The sequence below is a fragment of the Oncorhynchus masou genome, chromosome 27 (genome assembly GCF_036934945.1).
Source record: "Oncorhynchus masou masou isolate Uvic2021 chromosome 27, UVic_Omas_1.1, whole genome shotgun sequence".
Taxonomy (NCBI): Eukaryota; Metazoa; Chordata; class Actinopteri; order Salmoniformes; family Salmonidae; genus Oncorhynchus; species Oncorhynchus masou.
In genome coordinates this window covers 13736108-13753127 of record NC_088238.1, presented here as the reverse complement: position 1 = coordinate 13753127, position 17020 = coordinate 13736108, and the positions used below count along the sequence as shown (strand labels likewise).

The 17020-nt window shown below is 46.8% G+C and overlaps 1 protein-coding gene across 1 annotated transcript in view; it reads right to left on the bottom strand.

Annotated features, from left to right (window-relative positions):
- LOC135515626 (plexin-A4-like) overlaps positions 1–17020 on the bottom strand; it is a 448288-nt gene that overhangs the window by 127492 nt on the left and 303776 nt on the right. The window contains 1 exon segment of the mRNA XM_064939255.1: positions 2144–2297. Within this exon segment, the coding sequence (XP_064795327.1) occupies positions 2144–2297 (154 nt within the window).

Genomic DNA, 17020 nt, shown 5'->3' with positions numbered 1-17020 from the left:
TGTTACCTTGATGCCTGCTAGGCTGCTATCACTAGCTCACTACCCCCTCCCTGCAGGGCCCCTCGGCCTCTCTCTCTCTGACACTGCCTGAACAAGATGGCTGCCTAATGAGGCACTCCATCCCTATCCATTAGTGTGGTGTTTCCTAAAGGACAAAATACACAGACGTGCCTGAAGACTTGTATCAGCTCAACGACCTAACGCCTTTAGCTCAGCAGCCTAACACAGTCTTGCTCCATGCAGCCAAGTCAGGTTTAATCTCAGACAGTCACATACATGGTAACATGTTACTGCGGCATCAACAGCTTTACATGATGTTCATTTGGCATAACACTGAACACATGTTCCTAATTCCCCTAAGTACCCTTTACTCTATCAGTTATACATCTGTGCATAGGTTGTGTGTGTGTGTGTGTGTATATGTATGTATGTATGTATGTATGTATGTATGTATGTATGTATGTATGTATGTGTGTGTGTGTGTGTGTGTGTGTGTGTGTGCAACAGGATGTGTGTGTATGTCAGTGTGTGTGAAGGGTTAGGTAAAGGTATTGTGTATAAGTAGGTGAGTGGGCGTGTCTGTTTGTGTGTGTGTGTGTGTGTGTGTGTGTAATTGAGTCCGGGTTTGATGTGAAGGTGTAATAGCCCATGTACACTGTAAGTGCCCCCCCCCCCGTACTGTAAGTGTGTCCCCCTCTGTACTGTGAGCAGGGGTTTAGTGTGTGTTAGGCCTCAGTGGGTCCCTCAGCCCTGTAATTTCATGGTGGCCTGCATGCCCCACTCCCAATACTTATAGGTGTTATTATTCATGCCATGCTGTACACAATCCCAACGTTGGGCTCTCACCCACCCGAGGCCGCTGCCAAAAAGCCAGTCATCTGCTAATTTAGCTAGTGTATGGTTATCCTAGTCTGAGTCCCAAATAGCACCCTATTCCCTATGTAGTGCCTACTTTTGCCCAGGATCTGGCCAAAAGCACTACATAGAGAAACAGGTGGCATTTGGGACGCAGACTCAACATCAACAATAACAATGAAAGTGCCCATGTGAATGGCCTTTCTCTCTCTTCTCTCTCTTCTTAGTCCTTCCCACCTTTACATTAGGCCAGCAGCTTTCTCTCCAGCTCCTGTTCATTCACTATGAAGACTGATGGAGAGAAAACTATTTAAAAGACATTCGCTAAATGTGGTACACAAATAAACATCTGCAGAGTATTTGTAGGAGGAACAATTCAGGGGGTTTTCTTTCTCTTTTCTCTTTAGCAGGATTAGCATTGTGCCAACGTGAACCAACAGCTAGCGTTAGTGCTCCCTTACTACTTTTGAGGAGGCGTTAGCTTAGCCAACGTGAAGCAGCAGCTAGCGTTAGCACTCCCCTGCTTCTTTTGAGGAGGCGTTAGCATAGCCAACGTGAAGCAGCAGCTAGCGTTAGCACTCCCCTGCTTCTTTTGAGGCGCGGCAGCGTCTTCATTATCTCCACATGGAGACGTCTGGGTATTATGAAAGATTACCAGTCCTCCAGACAGCTGCCCAGATGTGTGCACTTTTCAATTATACCTGGGTTAACCAACCACGTCGAGGAGGAGAGAAGCGAGGGATGAGAGGGGGACAAGAAAGCTTAGCTCGGAGAATGAATGCTGTCAAAAGCGTTTTTTGGCAGCGGGATTCATTTTTAACCGCTCCTCCCCTTCACTTTGCTTTCGAAATGAGTCCCGATCTGCCCGCGCTCAGGGCTGTTGGGGTCCCACATGTCTCTGTCAGCATACCTCCTCCGTGAGAGAGTAAATAAATAAACTCTCTCTAATGACAGTTGATTGGGTGACTAAACACGTTCTAGGGCGCTGCTCCGAGGGTTCCGGGCTACGATGGGTAACAGGGAATTTAAGCCCTCGTAACCCCAGACCACACGAAGACCCAAATGAGACGCAAATCAGTTCCCACATTTAGCAGGTCCCTGGCTTAATGAGTTAGTGTTTTGGCTTCATACTTAAATGAGTTAGTGTTTTGGCTTCATCAGTAACACCTCCATAAGCGTCACTACACTCATGTAAACCAAGTAAAAACGTTTTTTAAATAACATACTCAAAAGCAAAACCGAGCTCTTTGATTGGTCTGTAATCAGTCAGGTATCTTATGCTACAGACCTTTGTCTACGATAATGCGAGGCACCTCCTTCTCGGCAGGCGAGCTGCACCTGATGCGGTTCCCCTCCACCAGACCGTCCATCTCAGCCAGGTCCTCAAAGGTACAGTTGACCCCTGCAGACAACTCTGGGACGTTATGGGCCTCCAGGATCAGCTGTGGAGAGAAGACAGAGGGGGGTTACATATGGCATCAGGGGAGAAGAGCGGAGTAGAGGGAGGGGTGGAACCGTCCTGTGTGGCTCAGTCAGTAGAGCATGGTGCTTTCAACGCCAGGGATGTGGGTTTGATTCCCACGGGGGATCAGTAGGAAAATGAGGGGAACGGCACCGCAGTAACTCCAGGCTCTGATCAGGCCCTACACCCAAGCAAGGGCACTGCGTTCATCCACCTCTGGCCTGCTCGCCTCCCTACCATTGAGGAAGTACAGTTCCCGCTCAGCCCAGTCAAAACTGTTCGCTGCTCTGGCCCCCAATGGTGGAACTAACTCCCTCACGACGCCAGGACAGCGGAGTCAATCACCACCTTCCGGAGACACCTGAAACCCCACCTCTTCAAGGAATACCTAGGATAGGATAAGTAATCCTTCTCACCCCCCCTTAATGATTTAGATGCACTATTGTAAAGTGGCTGTTCCACTGGATGTCAGAAGGTGAATTCACCAATTTGTAAGTCGCTCTGGATAAGAGCGTCTGCTAAATGACGTAAATGTAAATGTAAATGTAAAATATATGCACCAGAGATATAAGTATCTCTGGATAAGGGCGTCTGCTAAATGACTCAAATGGCGTGAGAATTGGGAGATATTCCATGAGTAGAATTGGGAGATATTCCATTAGTAGAATTGGGAGATATTCCATGAGTAGAATTGGGAGATATTCCATTAGTAGAATTGAGAGATACAGCGATGGGATAGATGAATGTATAGTGTCATCTGATGGTGGAGGGATAGATGAGGGGGAGAGAGGAGGGAAAAGAGGACAGATGGGGGTAACGATCCCCTGTAGACATACCATGCCGTGATAAAGCCACAACATGGAGGGTTCAGTGAGTAGCAGTTCACCCTACATCACATCACACATCAGTATAGGCTCTGGTGTCCCAAATAGCACCCTGATCCCTATGTAGAGCAGTACTGTTGATCAGGTGGCCCATATGGCTTGGTTCAAAAGCAGGGCACTATATAGGAAAAAGGCTGGCATTTGGGACTCAGCCTATATTAGCATATCGCAACAGAAACATCAACATGACAGGATGTCTTCAGAGAGGCAGGAAGTCTTTCCTGTCCAGAGGACCATCTACGGCTCTCGCTGACTCACCCATCCATTAACTCATTCTGACATGAATACCTTTACAATGGACATGAGAGAGAAGGAGAGAGAGAGTGAAGGAGGGAGAGGGAGTGAAAGAGAGAAAGTGAAGGAGAGGGAGAGAGAGTGAAGGAGAGAGAGAGAAGGGAGGGAGAAAGAGTGAAAGAGAGAAAGTGAAAGTGAAGGAGAGGGAGAGAAAGTGAAGGAGAGAGAGAGAGTGAAGGAGAGAGAGAGGGAAGGAGAGAGTGAAGGAGAGAGAGAGAGAGTGAAAGAGAGAAAGTGAAGGAGAGGGAGAGAGAGGAAGGAAGAGAGAGAGAGAGTGAAGAAAGAGAGAAAGTGAAGGAGAGGTAGAGAGAGTGAGAGAGTGATAAAGAGAGAGAGTGAAAGGGAGAGAGAGTGAAAGAGAGAAAGTGAAGGAGAGAGAGTGAAAGAGAGAACGCGAAGGAGAGGGAGAGCGAGTGAAGGAGAGGGAGAGAGAGTGAAGGAGAGGGAGAGAGAGTGAAAGAGAGAACGTGAAGGAGAGAGAGAGTGAGTGAGAAGGAGAGAGAGTGAAGGAGAGGTAGAGAGAGTGAAGGAGAGGTAGAGAGAGTGAAGGAGAGGGAGAGAGAGGGAAGGAAGGAGAGGGAGAGAGAGAGTGAAAGAGAGAAAGTGAAGGAGAGAGAGAGTGAAGAAGAGGGAGAGAGAGTGAAGGAGAGGGAGAGAGAGTGAAGGAGAGGGAGAGAGAGAAACAAAAAGAGAGTGAGAGAGTGAAGGAGAGAGTGAAGGAGAGGGAGAGAGAGTGAGTGAGAGAGAGTGAAGGAGAGAGAGAGCGAAAGAGAGAACGCGAAGGAGAGGGAGAGCGAGTGAAGGAGAGGTAGAGAGAGTGAAAGAGAGAATGAAGGAGAGGGAGAGAGAGTGAAGTAGAGGGGGAGAGAGTGAAAGAGAGAATGTGAAGGAGAGAGAGAGTGAGTGAGAGGGAGAGAGAGAGAGTGAAGGAGAGGGAGAGAGAGTGAAGGAGAGGTAGAGAGAGTGAAGGAGAGGTAGAGAGAGTGAAGGAGAGGGAGAGAGATAGAAACAAAAATACAAGGAGAGAAGAAGACAGCAGGACATGTTTGTTGAGCATCAGCTCTGTGTTTTACAAAGGCTGCTGGCGATTCTTTGACTGTTTGTCATCTGGTGAACACTTGGAGGCCAATGCCCTCCTTGCTCTGTCCCCCTGGGCTACCCACCATGCCCTGCGGCAGGCCGCGCCAATTTCACATCCCACTTCTACGAGTACATGTCCCTGAGAGAAAGGGAGGGAGGGGGGAAGGAGGGAGGGAAGGGAGGAGCTAGGTGGAAAGGGGGAGGAGGAAGGTGAGAGGAAATTAGGTATTGGGGGGGGGGCAGAAATGAAGGGAAGAAAGAGGCAGGATGAGAAAAGGAAGGAGAGAAAGCAAGAAACAGTGAAACAAGTATGCAAGCAGGTAGGAGGGAGGGAGGGAGGGAATGAGGAAGAGAAGGATGTAGATTCCTGTTGTTGATAGTGCTGAGTAAACTGCCCTCCTCTCTAAAGAGCAGAGGATGAGTGGGGGGGGGACTTGACAGACTTGACGAGTAGAAAAATAGTCCTTGAACAAGTGAGAAAGGGGGAGAAAAATATGAATGGGGTCAAGACCAAAATATAAATATTGAGGTGGCAAATAGAGGAGGCCTTGCATCCATTCTGCTGTTGGCCGCAGCACATTTCTAATACGGTGCCAGAGAAGCTCCTGTACGGTGTGAGAAGGGCTGACCTGCACTGTTTTTATATTGCTGTTTAGTGTTTAATGAAAAGTCTTAGGCTGTCGCTGGGCACCGTACAGATACAGGAGCTTCCCTATTACTGCAGAGGAGCCTCACTCAGCCAGAGACACAGCCCTCTTCCCACTTCATTTCTTTTTCCTTTTAAGGAGCAATGTGGCGCAAGTTTTCTTCAATTACATTTGGAGCAGTCGCGGCCCTAACCCGAGCCGCCCGGGCCTAAACATGGAGTAGGAAAATAAGCTGTGTTCCGTGTCAATTGAATCACACACACACATGGAGAGAAATAGGTTCTCGCGTCTCTCCTTAATAATACACTGCGTCTCACATGGAGGATATGATGTGATAGATCGTATTGGCTTGGGTTGCCATAGTGACATAAAGAGGAGGATGTTGATCTGGGGGTGGTTCATTTAGATGCATACTGTACATGCCTCCTTGACTTGTATCACATGTGGCAGATTATGACAGCTGAATACACGATGCATTATACTGTAATAACACATGGTATGACACATCTTATGACTGTCATCCACTGAAAATAGAGTGTGAGATTCCATATGCCTTTTGGAATCCTATTACAATGTGTGAATACATCTATTGTCACAAGCTGTGAGCATATTTGAATTCTCATTGTAGTGAGAGACAAGCAGCCTGGTGACAAGTCATTATCTTCTCTTCTCTGTCTGGAGGCATGTGAATACAGACCTACAGCAATATACTTGTAATAACACTAACAGTAGAGTCCAGACCTCCTCTGTGAAGCTATTAGAATTGTATTTTATCTCAACAGGGAGCGATCTGGTCAGTGTACTAGCACCTGCTCTGGGAAGTCTTGATAGGATGGCTGTTATATCTACAGACAACAGCCCCAGAGACACTCCAAAACAAACGCAAGAGGAAAAGCTAATGGGCAAATAAAGAAGAAAAGCACATCAATGCTTTTACGAGAGAGAAACTCCTCTGTAGAGGGCTCCAGATTATCTTTTTAAACTAATATTTAATAACTAAAAGGTCAAGGACTGGCCCTGCCTGCCCGCCCAGTCTCACCAATCAATTGGATGGGAGATCTGTTGCGTAGAGAAAGGTTAAACACTCTCAGAACGCCAAGGCAGTGTGTGTGTGTGTGTGTGTGTGTGTGTGTGTGTGTGTGTGTGTGTGTGTGTGTGTGTGTGTGTGTGTGTGTGTGTGTGTGTGTGTGTGTGTGTGTGTGTGTGTGTGTGTGTGTGTGTGTGTGTGTGTGTGTGTGTGTGTGTGTGTGTGTGTGTGTGTGTGTGAGTGTGTGTGTGTGTGTGATTATTATGATTATTATTATTATTACACCCATGGAGCTGAATGTTCAGACAGTACCCTGAGAGTAGTATCTGTACATGACCTTACCCTTCCTCATTTACGTTTATATACTTGGCCAGCAGAGATTAAAAGCAGTCTCATATCCCCATTACGTATAAAATGGGATTGAAATGTCACTGTAGATCGTTGGTATTCAAAGTTGGGGGGGAACTGCAGTGGGGTCATCAAAATAAATATCTATTTTTTTGGGTGTGGGGGGCACAGATTATTGAGATCATTTGAAAAATTCAATTTATTTGAATGAGACATGAAAATGTAATGAATTGAAGTTACTTGTGGGTGTAAAAATCTAATTTAAGGTTGTGTCATTATTTTGGGGGTAGGGTCATGATAAATTATCACAAAAAAATTGGGGTCTCCAGAAATTCCGACGGATAAAATGGGGTCCCACCTGAAAAGTCTGAATACCACTGTCATAGATGGACAGGTGGATGCAGTGTGTTGCATTAACTGGTGTACTGATCTACAGTCTAGTCCTACAGGACACACCAAGCATTAACTGTTCTACAGTCTAGTCCTACAGGACACACCAAGCATTAACTGTTCTACAGTCTAGTCCTACAGGACACACCAAGCATTAACTGTTCTACAGTCTAGTCCTACAGGACACACCAAGCATTAACTGTTCTACAGTCTAGTCCTACAGGACACACCAAGCATTAACTGATCTACAGTCTAGTCCTACAGGACACACCAAGCATTAACTGTTCTACAGTCTAGTCCACATATGTCAGAGTCAAGGCCAAGGGCCACATCCGGCCCGCGAGAAGGTTTTTTACGGCCCCTGGGATGATCTTGATTTATTATTAGAACCGGCCCGCAGACCGCAGCAAGCCGGCAGCCCGCAGATCTTTTACACGCACCAATACTACATTTCCCACAATGCAACGGTGACGCACCGAGCAGTAGGCTGCTTCATTTCAATATTTATTGGCACAGCAGTCGTCAGCATCACAGTAAAATTAACTTTCAGATACCCATCAAAAATGGCAAAACGGAAGGTGGACACTGAGAACCGGGGTTTCAAACAAGGTGGGAGTCGGAGTATATGTTCACGGAGGTAGCTGGAAAACCTGTGTGTCTTCTGTGTGGAGAAAGTGTGGCGGTACTGAAAGAGTATAATCTGAGACGACATTATGAAACGAAACACGCGGACAAAAACAAGAATATGGACATGGAACAAAGGCTACAAAAGGCAGAGGAATTAAAACGAGGCCTCAAATCTCGACAGGCTCTGTTCAAAAAAGCCAAATCACAAGGCCAGGCTGCTGTCAAGGCCAGTTTTATTTTGGCAGAAGAGATCGCTAAATCAGCCCGGCCATTTACGGAGAGGGATTTCATCAAAAACTGCATGATTAAAGTTTGTGACGAAGTTTGCCCAGAAAAAAGGCAACTCTTTTTAAATGTGAGTCTGAGCAGAAACACCATTGCCGAGAGAGTAGACCAGTTGTCCATCAATCTAAAAGAGCAGCTTGTGAAAAAGGGAAAGATTTCATTGCATATTCCTTGGCTGTGGATGAGAGCACCGACATTTCTGACATTGCCCAGTTGTCAATTTTCATCCGCGGAGTGGACTCCAGCCTAAGCGTGACAGAGGAGGTTTTGGCTTTACGTCCTATGCATGGCACAACTACGGGGCATGATTTGTATGAAGAGGTGTCAAGATGTGTAAATGAGATGGAGCTGCCTTGGGAAAAACTCGTGGGTTTGACAACCGACGGAGCACCTGCGATGTGTGGACACAGGAGCGGACTGGTGGCGAAGATACGGGAAAAGATGCAAGAGGAAAACGCGACAGGTGAGCTGACAGCTTATCATTGTATCATACACCAGGAAGCGTTGTGCGGTAAAGCCTTGAAAATGGAGCATGTAATGAGCATCATCACGCGCACAGTTAACTTTATCAGAGCCAAAGGTTTGAATCACCGCCAGTTCAAGGCATTTCTGACGGAGTTAGAAACGGAGCATGGTGATTTGCCTTATCACACAGAGGTGCGATGGCTAAGCCAGGGAAAGGTGCTTCAAAGATGTTTCGAGCTTCGTGAGGAGATTTGTCTGTTCTTGGACAGCAAAGGGAAAGACACAACACAACTCCGAGACGAAATGTTTCTGTGTGAAATGGCTTTTCTGTGTGACATTACGAGTCATCTGAATGCAATGAACTTGCAGCTGCAGGGTCGGGATCATGTCATCTCTGATATGTACAGTACAGTGAAGGCATTTAAAACCAAACTGACTCTGTGGGAGACGCAGATGCGGAAAGAAAATTTGAGCCACTTTCCCAGCTGCCAGACCATGAAAGAGAAGCTCTCTACCAGTGCGTTCCCGAGCGCACAGTTGGCTGATAAAATAGGTATGCTTGCCGCTGACTTTCGACGCCGATTTGCTGACTTTGAAGCACAAAAAAGCAGGTTGGAACTGCTCGGTAACCCATTTGCTGTTGACGTGGAAAGCTCACCACCAAACCTCCAAATGGAGTTGATTGACCTCCAATGCAATGATGCACTGAGGGCAAAATATGCGGCAGTGGGTGCTGCGGAGTTCGCCCGTTTCCTCCCCGACACAATGCCCCAGCTGCGCATCCAGGCTGCTCAAACGTTGTCTATGTTTGGCAGCACATACCTGTGTGAACAACTTTTTTCTTTGATGAACCTGAACAAAACATCACACAGAAGTCGACTTACTGCTGAACACCTCCACTCAATTCTGAGGATTTCCTCAGCTCAGAGCCTTACCCCGAACATTGATGAACTTGTGGAAAAGATGGGACACCACCAAGTATCACCCTCAACCTCAAACAAGTGAACATTACTGTGCAATCACATATTTAGAGTTTTTACTCAGTTCAAGTTTAAAAGTTAAAGTTTAATATTTGTTTTCACTGCATGTTACTTCTCCTTAAACAAAGTGTTGTTTTTGATTAATAGATTTTTGCACTTTATTTTATTGTATTTCAATCCAATTATATTTTAAAAATATTTCAGTTGAGTGGATGATAGAAAATTGCTATTATTGTTTTTTTCTTTGAAGTAAATTTAGCCCACTTTTGCTAAAATAGAAAATATAGGCTACTGATGGTGCCTTGAATACCGGTTTCTTTCATTTAATGTTCATGTTATGGGGATTTTTATATAAAGGAAATTTGTCTTTTGTGTCTGTTGAAAATTAAAGATTACTGACAGAGCCATAAGAAAATATTGCTTTATTTATCTGATCATATTGGAATATATTTGTTAGGTTTTCAGTAGGTTCAATTAGGTTCACTAGACTATATGCGTCATTTAAAATTTTTTCAATGAACATTCGAACAGTCCGGCCCTCGGCTTGTAGCTAAATTTTTATTTGGCCCTCCGTCCATTTGACTTTGACACCCCTGGTCTAGTCCTACAGGACACACCAAGCATTAACTGGTGCACTGATCTACAGTCTAGTCCTACAGGACACACCAAGCATTAACTGATCTACAGTCTAGTCCTACAGGACACACCAAGCATTAACTGATCTACAGTCTAGTCCTACAGGACACACCAAGCATTAACTGGTGCACTGATCTACAGTCTAGTCCTACAGGACACACCAAGCATTAACTGATCTACTGGTCTACAGTCTAGTCCTACAGGACACACCAAGCATTAACTGGTCTACAGTCTAGTCCTACAGGACACACCAAGCATTAACTGTTCTACAGTCTAGTCCTACAGGACACACCAAGCATTAACTGGTGCACTGATCTACAGTCTAGTCCTACAGGACACACCAAGCATTAACTGGTGTACTGTTCTACAGTCTAGTCCTACAGGACACACCAAGCATTAACTGTTCTACAGTCTAGTCCTACAGGACACACCAAGCATTAACTGATCTACTGGTCTACAGTCTAGTCCTACAGGACACACCAAGCATTAACTGATCTACAGTCTAGTCCTACAGGACACACCAAGCATTAACTGATCTACAGTCTAGTCCTACAGGACACACCAAGCATTAACTGGTGTACTGATCTACAGTCTAGTCCTACAGGACACACCAAGCATTAACTGGTGTACTGATCTACAGTCTAGTCCTACAGGACACACCAAGCATTAACTGTTCTACAGTCTTGTCCTACAGGACACACCAAGCATTAACTGGTGTACTGGTCTACAGTCTAGTCCTACAGGACACACCAAGCATTAACTGGTCTACAGTCTAGTCCTACAGGACACACCAAGCATTAACTGGTGTACTGATCTACAGTCTAGTCCTACAGGACACACCAAGCATTAACTGTTCTACAGTCTAGTCCTACAGGACACACCAAGCATTAACTGGTGTACTGGTCTACAGTCTAGTCCTACAGGACACACCAAGCATTAACTGATCTACAGTCTAGTCCTACAGGACACACCAAGCATTAACTGATCTACAGTCTAGTCCTACAGGACACACCAAGCATTAACTGATCTACAGTCTAGTCCTACAGGACACACCAAGCATTAACTGTTCTACAGTCTAGTCCTACAGGACACACCAAGCATTAACTGGTGCACTGATCTACAGTCTAGTCCTACAGGACACACCAAGCATTAACTGGTGCACTGATCTACAGTCTAGTCCTACAGGACACATCAAGCATTAACTGGTGTTCTGATCTACAGTCTAGTCCTACAGGACACACCAAGCATTAACTTGTGTTCTGATCTACAGTCTAGTCCTACAGGACACACCAAGCATTAACTGGTGTTCTGATCTACAGTCTAGTCCTACAGGACACACCAAGCATTAACTGGTGTACTGATCTACAGTCTAGTTCTACAGGACACACCAAGCATTAACTGTTCTACAGTCTAGTCCTACAGGACACACCAATCATCAACTGGTGTTCTGATCTACAGTCTAGTCCTACAGGACACACCAAGCATTAACTGGTGTTCTGATCTACAGTCTAGTCCTACAGGACACACCAAGCATTAACTGGTGTTCTGATCTACAGTCTAGTCCTACAGGACACACCAAGCATTAACTGGTGCACGGTTCTACAGTCTAGTCCTACAGGACACACCAAGCATTAACTGGTGTACTGATCTACAGTCTAGTCCTACAGGACACACCAAGCATTAACTGGTGTACTGATCTACAGTCTAGTCCTACAGGACACACCAAGCATTAACTGATCTACAGTCTAGTCCTACAGGACACACCAAGCATTAACTGGTGCACTGATCTACAGTCTAGTCCTACAGGACACACCAAGCATTAACTGATCTACAGTCTAGTCCTACAGGACACACCAAGCATTAACTGGTGCACTGATCTACAGTCTAGTCCTACAGGACACACCAAGCATTAACTGATCTACAGTCTAGTCCTACAGGACACACCAAGCATTAACTGGTGTACTGATCTACAGTCTAGTCCTACAGGACACACCAAGCATTAACTGATCTACAGTCTAGTCCTACAAGACACACCAAGCATTAACTGGTGCACTGATCTACAGTCTAGTCCTACAGGACACACCAAGCATTAACTGTTCTACAGTCTAGTCATACAGGACACACCAAGCATTAACTGGTGTACTGATCTACAGTCTGGCCCTACAGGACACACCAAGCATTAACTGATCTACATTCTAGTCCTACAGGACACACCACGCATTAACTGGTGCACTGATCTACAGTCTAGTCCTACAGGACACACCAAGCATTAACTGGTGTTCTGATCTACAGTCTAGTCCTACAGGACACACCAAGCATTAACTGTTCTACAGTCTAGTCATACAGGACACACCAAGCATTAACTGATCTACAGTCTAGTCCTACAGGACACACCAAGCATTAACTGGTGCACTGATCTACAGTCTAGTCCTACAGGACACACCAAGCATTAACTGGTGCACTGATATACAGTCTAGTCCTACAGGACACACCAAGCATTAACTGGTGTTCTGATCTACAGTCTAGTCCTACAGGACACACCAATCATTAACTGGTGTTCTGATCTACAGTCTAGTCCTACAGGACACACCAAGCATTAACTGGTGCACTGATCTACAGTCTAGTCCTACAGGACACACCAAGCATTAACTGATCTACAGTCTAGTCCTACAAGACACACCAAGCATTAACTGGTGCACTTATCTACAGTCTAGTCCTACAGGACACACCAAGCATTAACTGGTGTTCTGATCTACAGTCTAGTCCTACAGGACACACCAAGCATTAACTGATCTACAGTCTAGTCCTACAGGACACACCAAGCATTAACTGGTGCACTGATCTACAGTCTAGTCATACAGGACACACCAAGCATTAACTGGTGTACTGATCTACAGTCTGGCCCTACAGGACACACCAAGCATTAACTGATCTACAGTCTAGTCCTACAGGACACACCAAGCATTAACTGGTGCACTGATCTACAGTCTAGTCCTACAGGACACACCAAGCATTAACTGGTGTTCTGATCTACAGTCTAGTCCTACAGGACACACCAAGCATTAACTGTTCTACAGTCTAGTCATACAGGACACACCAAGCATTAACTGGTGCACTGATCTACAGTCTAGTCCTACAGGACACACCAAGCATTAACTGGTGTTCTGATCTACAGTCTAGTCCTACAGGACACACCAATCATTAACTGGTGTTCTGATCTACAGTCTAGTCCTACAGGACACACCAAGCATTAACTGGTGCACTGATCTACAGTCTAGTCCTACAGGACACACCAAGCATTAACTGATCTACAGTCTAGTCCTACAAGACACACCAAGCATTAACTGGTGCACTGATCTACAGTCTAGTCCTACAGGACACACCAAGCATTAACTGTTCTACAGTCTAGTCATACAGGACACACCAAGCATTAACTGGTGTACTGATCTACAGTCTGGCCCTACAGGACACACCAAGCATTAACTGATCTACATTCTAGTCCTACAGGACACACCAAGCATTAACTGGTGCACTGATCTACAGTCTAGTCCTACAGGACACACCAAGTATTAACTGGTGTTCTGATCTACAGTCTAGTCCTACAGGACACACCAAGCATTAACTGGTGTTCTGATCTACAGTCTGTGGCTCGATGACTCATTGCGAGCTCACAGAACAGAGCTCCGGGCAGCCGAGCGGAAATGGAGGAAAACTCGCCTCCCTGCGGACCTGGCATCCTTTCACTCCCTCCTCTCTACATTTTCCTCCTCTGTCTCTGCTGCTAAAGCCACTTTCTACCACTCTAAATTCCAAGCATCTGCCTCTAACCCTAGGAAGCTCTTTGCCACCTTCTCCTCCCTCCTGAATCCTCCCCCTCCCCCCCTCCTCCCTCTCTGCAGATGACTTCGTCAACCATTTTGAAAAGAAGGTCGACGACATCCGATCCTCGTTTGCTAAGTCAAACGACACCGCTGGTTCTGCTCACACTGCCCTACCCTGTGCTCTGACCTCTTTCTCCCCTCTCTCTCCAGATGAAATCTCGCTTCTTGTGACGGCCGGCCGCCCAACAACCTGCCCGCTTGACCCTATCCCCTCCTCTCTTCTCCAGACCATTTCCGGAGACCTTCTCCCTTACCTCACCTCGCTCATCAACTCATCCCTGACCGCTGGCTACGTCCCTTCCGTCTTCAAGAGAGCGAGAGTTGCACCCCTTCTGAAAAAACCTACACTCGATCCCTCCGATGTCAACAACTACAGACCAGTATCCCTTCTTTCTTTTCTCTCCAAAACTCTTGAACGTGCCGTCCTTGGCCAGCTCTCCCGCTATCTCTCTCAGAATGACCTTCTTGATCCAAATCAGTCAGGTTTCAAGACTAGTCATTCAACTGAGACTGCTCTTCTCTGTATCACGGAGGCGCTCCGCACTGCTAAAGCTAACTCTCTCTCCTCTGCTCTCATCCTTCTAGACCTATCGGCTGCCTTCGATACTGTGAACCATCAGATCCTCCTCTCCACCCTCTCCGAGTTGGGCATCTCCGGCGCGGCCCACGCTGGATTGCGTCCTACCTGACAGGTCGCTCCTACCAGGTGGCGTGGCGAGAATCTGTCTCCTCGCCACGCGCTCTCACCACTGGTGTCCCCAGGGCTCTGTTCTAGGCCCTCTCCTATTCTCGCTATACACCAAGTCACTTGGCTCTGTCATAACCTCACATGGTCTCTCCTATCATTGCTATGCAGACGACACACAATTAATCTTCTCCTTTCCCCCTTCTGATGACCAGGTGGCGAATCGCATCTCTGCATGTCTGGCAGACATATCAGTGTGGATGACGGATCACCACCTCAAGCTGAACCTCGGCAAGACGGAGCTGCTCTTCCTCCCGGGGAAGGACTGCCCGTTCCATGATCTCGCCATCACGGTTGACAACTCCATTGTGTCCTCCTCCCAGAGCGCTAAGAACCTTGGCGTGATCCTGGACAACACCCTGTCGTTCTCAACCAACATCATGGCGGTGGCCCGTTCCTGTAGGTTCATGCTCTACAACATCCGCAGAGTACGACCCTGCCTCACACAGGAAGCGGCGCAGGTCCTAATCCAGGCACTTGTCATCTCCCGTCTGGATTACTGCAACTCGCTGTTGGCTGGGCTCCCTGCCTGTGCCATTAAACCCCTACAACTCATCCAGAACGCCGCAGCCCGTCTGGTGTTCAACCTTCCCAAGTTCTCTCACGTCACCCCGCTCCTCCGCTCTCTCCACTGGCTTCCAGTTGAAGCTCGCATCCGCTACAAGACCATGGTGCTTGCCTACGAAGCTGTGAGGGGAACGGCACCGCAGTACCTCCAGGCTCTGATCAGGCCCTACACCCAAGCAAGGGCACTGCGTTCATCCACCTCTGGCCTGCTCGCCTCCCTACCATTGAGGAAGTACAGTTCCCGCTCAGCCCAGTCAAAACTGTTCGCTGCTCTGGCCCCCCAATGGTGGAACAAACTCCCTCACGACGCCAGGACAGCGGAGTCAATCACCACCTTCCGGAGACACCTGAAACCCCACCTCTTCAAGGAATACCTAGGATAGGATAAGTAATCCTTCTCACCACCCCCCCCCTTAATGATTTAGATGCACTATTGTAAAGTGGCTGTTCCACTGGATGTCAGAAGGTGAATTCACCAATTTGTAAGTCGCTCTGGATAAGAGCGTCTGCTAAATGACTTAAATGTAAATGTAAATGTCTAGTCCTACAGGACACACCAAGCATTAACTTGTGTACTGATCTACAGTCTAGTCCTACAGGACACACCAAGCATTAACTGTTCTACAGTCTAGTCATACAGGACACACCAAGCATTAACTGGTGTACTGATCTACAGTCTGGCCCTACAGGACACACCAAGCATTAACTGATCTACAGTCTAGTCCTACAGGACACACCAAGCATTAACTGGTGCACTGATCTACAGTCTAGTCCTACAGGACACACCAAGCATTAACTGGTGCACTGATCTACAGTCTAGTCCTACAGGACACACCAAGCATTAACTGGTGTTCTGATCTACAGTCTAGTCCTACAGGACACACCAATCATTAACTGGTGTTCTGATCTACAGTCTAGTCCTACAGGACACACCAAGCATTAACTGGTGCACTGATCTACAGTCTAGTCCTACAGGACACACCAAGCATTAACTGATCTACAGTCTAGTCCTACAAGACACACCAAGCATTAACTGGTGCACTTATCTACAGTCTAGTCCTACAGGACACACCAAGCATTAACTGTTCTACAGTCTAGTCCTACAGGACACACCAAGCATTAACTGTTCTACAGTCTAGTCCTACAGGACACACCAAGCATTAACTGGTCTACAGTCTAGTCCTACAGGACACACACATCCAGCCAAGCACATGAAAATGGAATTTAGCTCCAAGCATGAACATAGCTAAAGAGACCTGGTGGACATTATTCTGCCGTCACCCCTATCCGCCAAAAACACCAGTCCACTTCTTATTCACCATAAACCATTGGTGGTGTGATTCTACAGAGAAGGTTTGGCTAGTGTCCTGGGGAGTGTTTGTGTACTGTAATCTGATTGGCGCCTGGTGGGTGGCGCCAGGATTACACAGGGAGAAAGAGGGAAAGGCTACGGCCTGCTTTGATGGGTTTACTGACACAACACAACACAGGTGGAGTGAGGAGAGAGCACACACACACACACGCACACACAGCGTCCCTCAAAGGAGCTGCCCAGATCAGCAAGACTCATACAGTCATACAGTGACCTGAGACAGCGGAGGTGTTAAGACATCAGACTGACCAGTAGACACCTATAGTGTGGCGGAAGAGGTGTTAAAGAGGTATCTACTGGTCAGTCTGCTGTCTTAACACCTCTCCATCCACACTAGAGGTATCTACTGGTCAGTCTGCTGTCTTAACACCTCTCCATCCACACTAGAGGTATCTACTGGTCAGTCTGCTGTCTTAACACCTCTCCCTCCACACTAGAGGTATCTACTGGTCAGTCTGCTGTCTAAACACCTCTC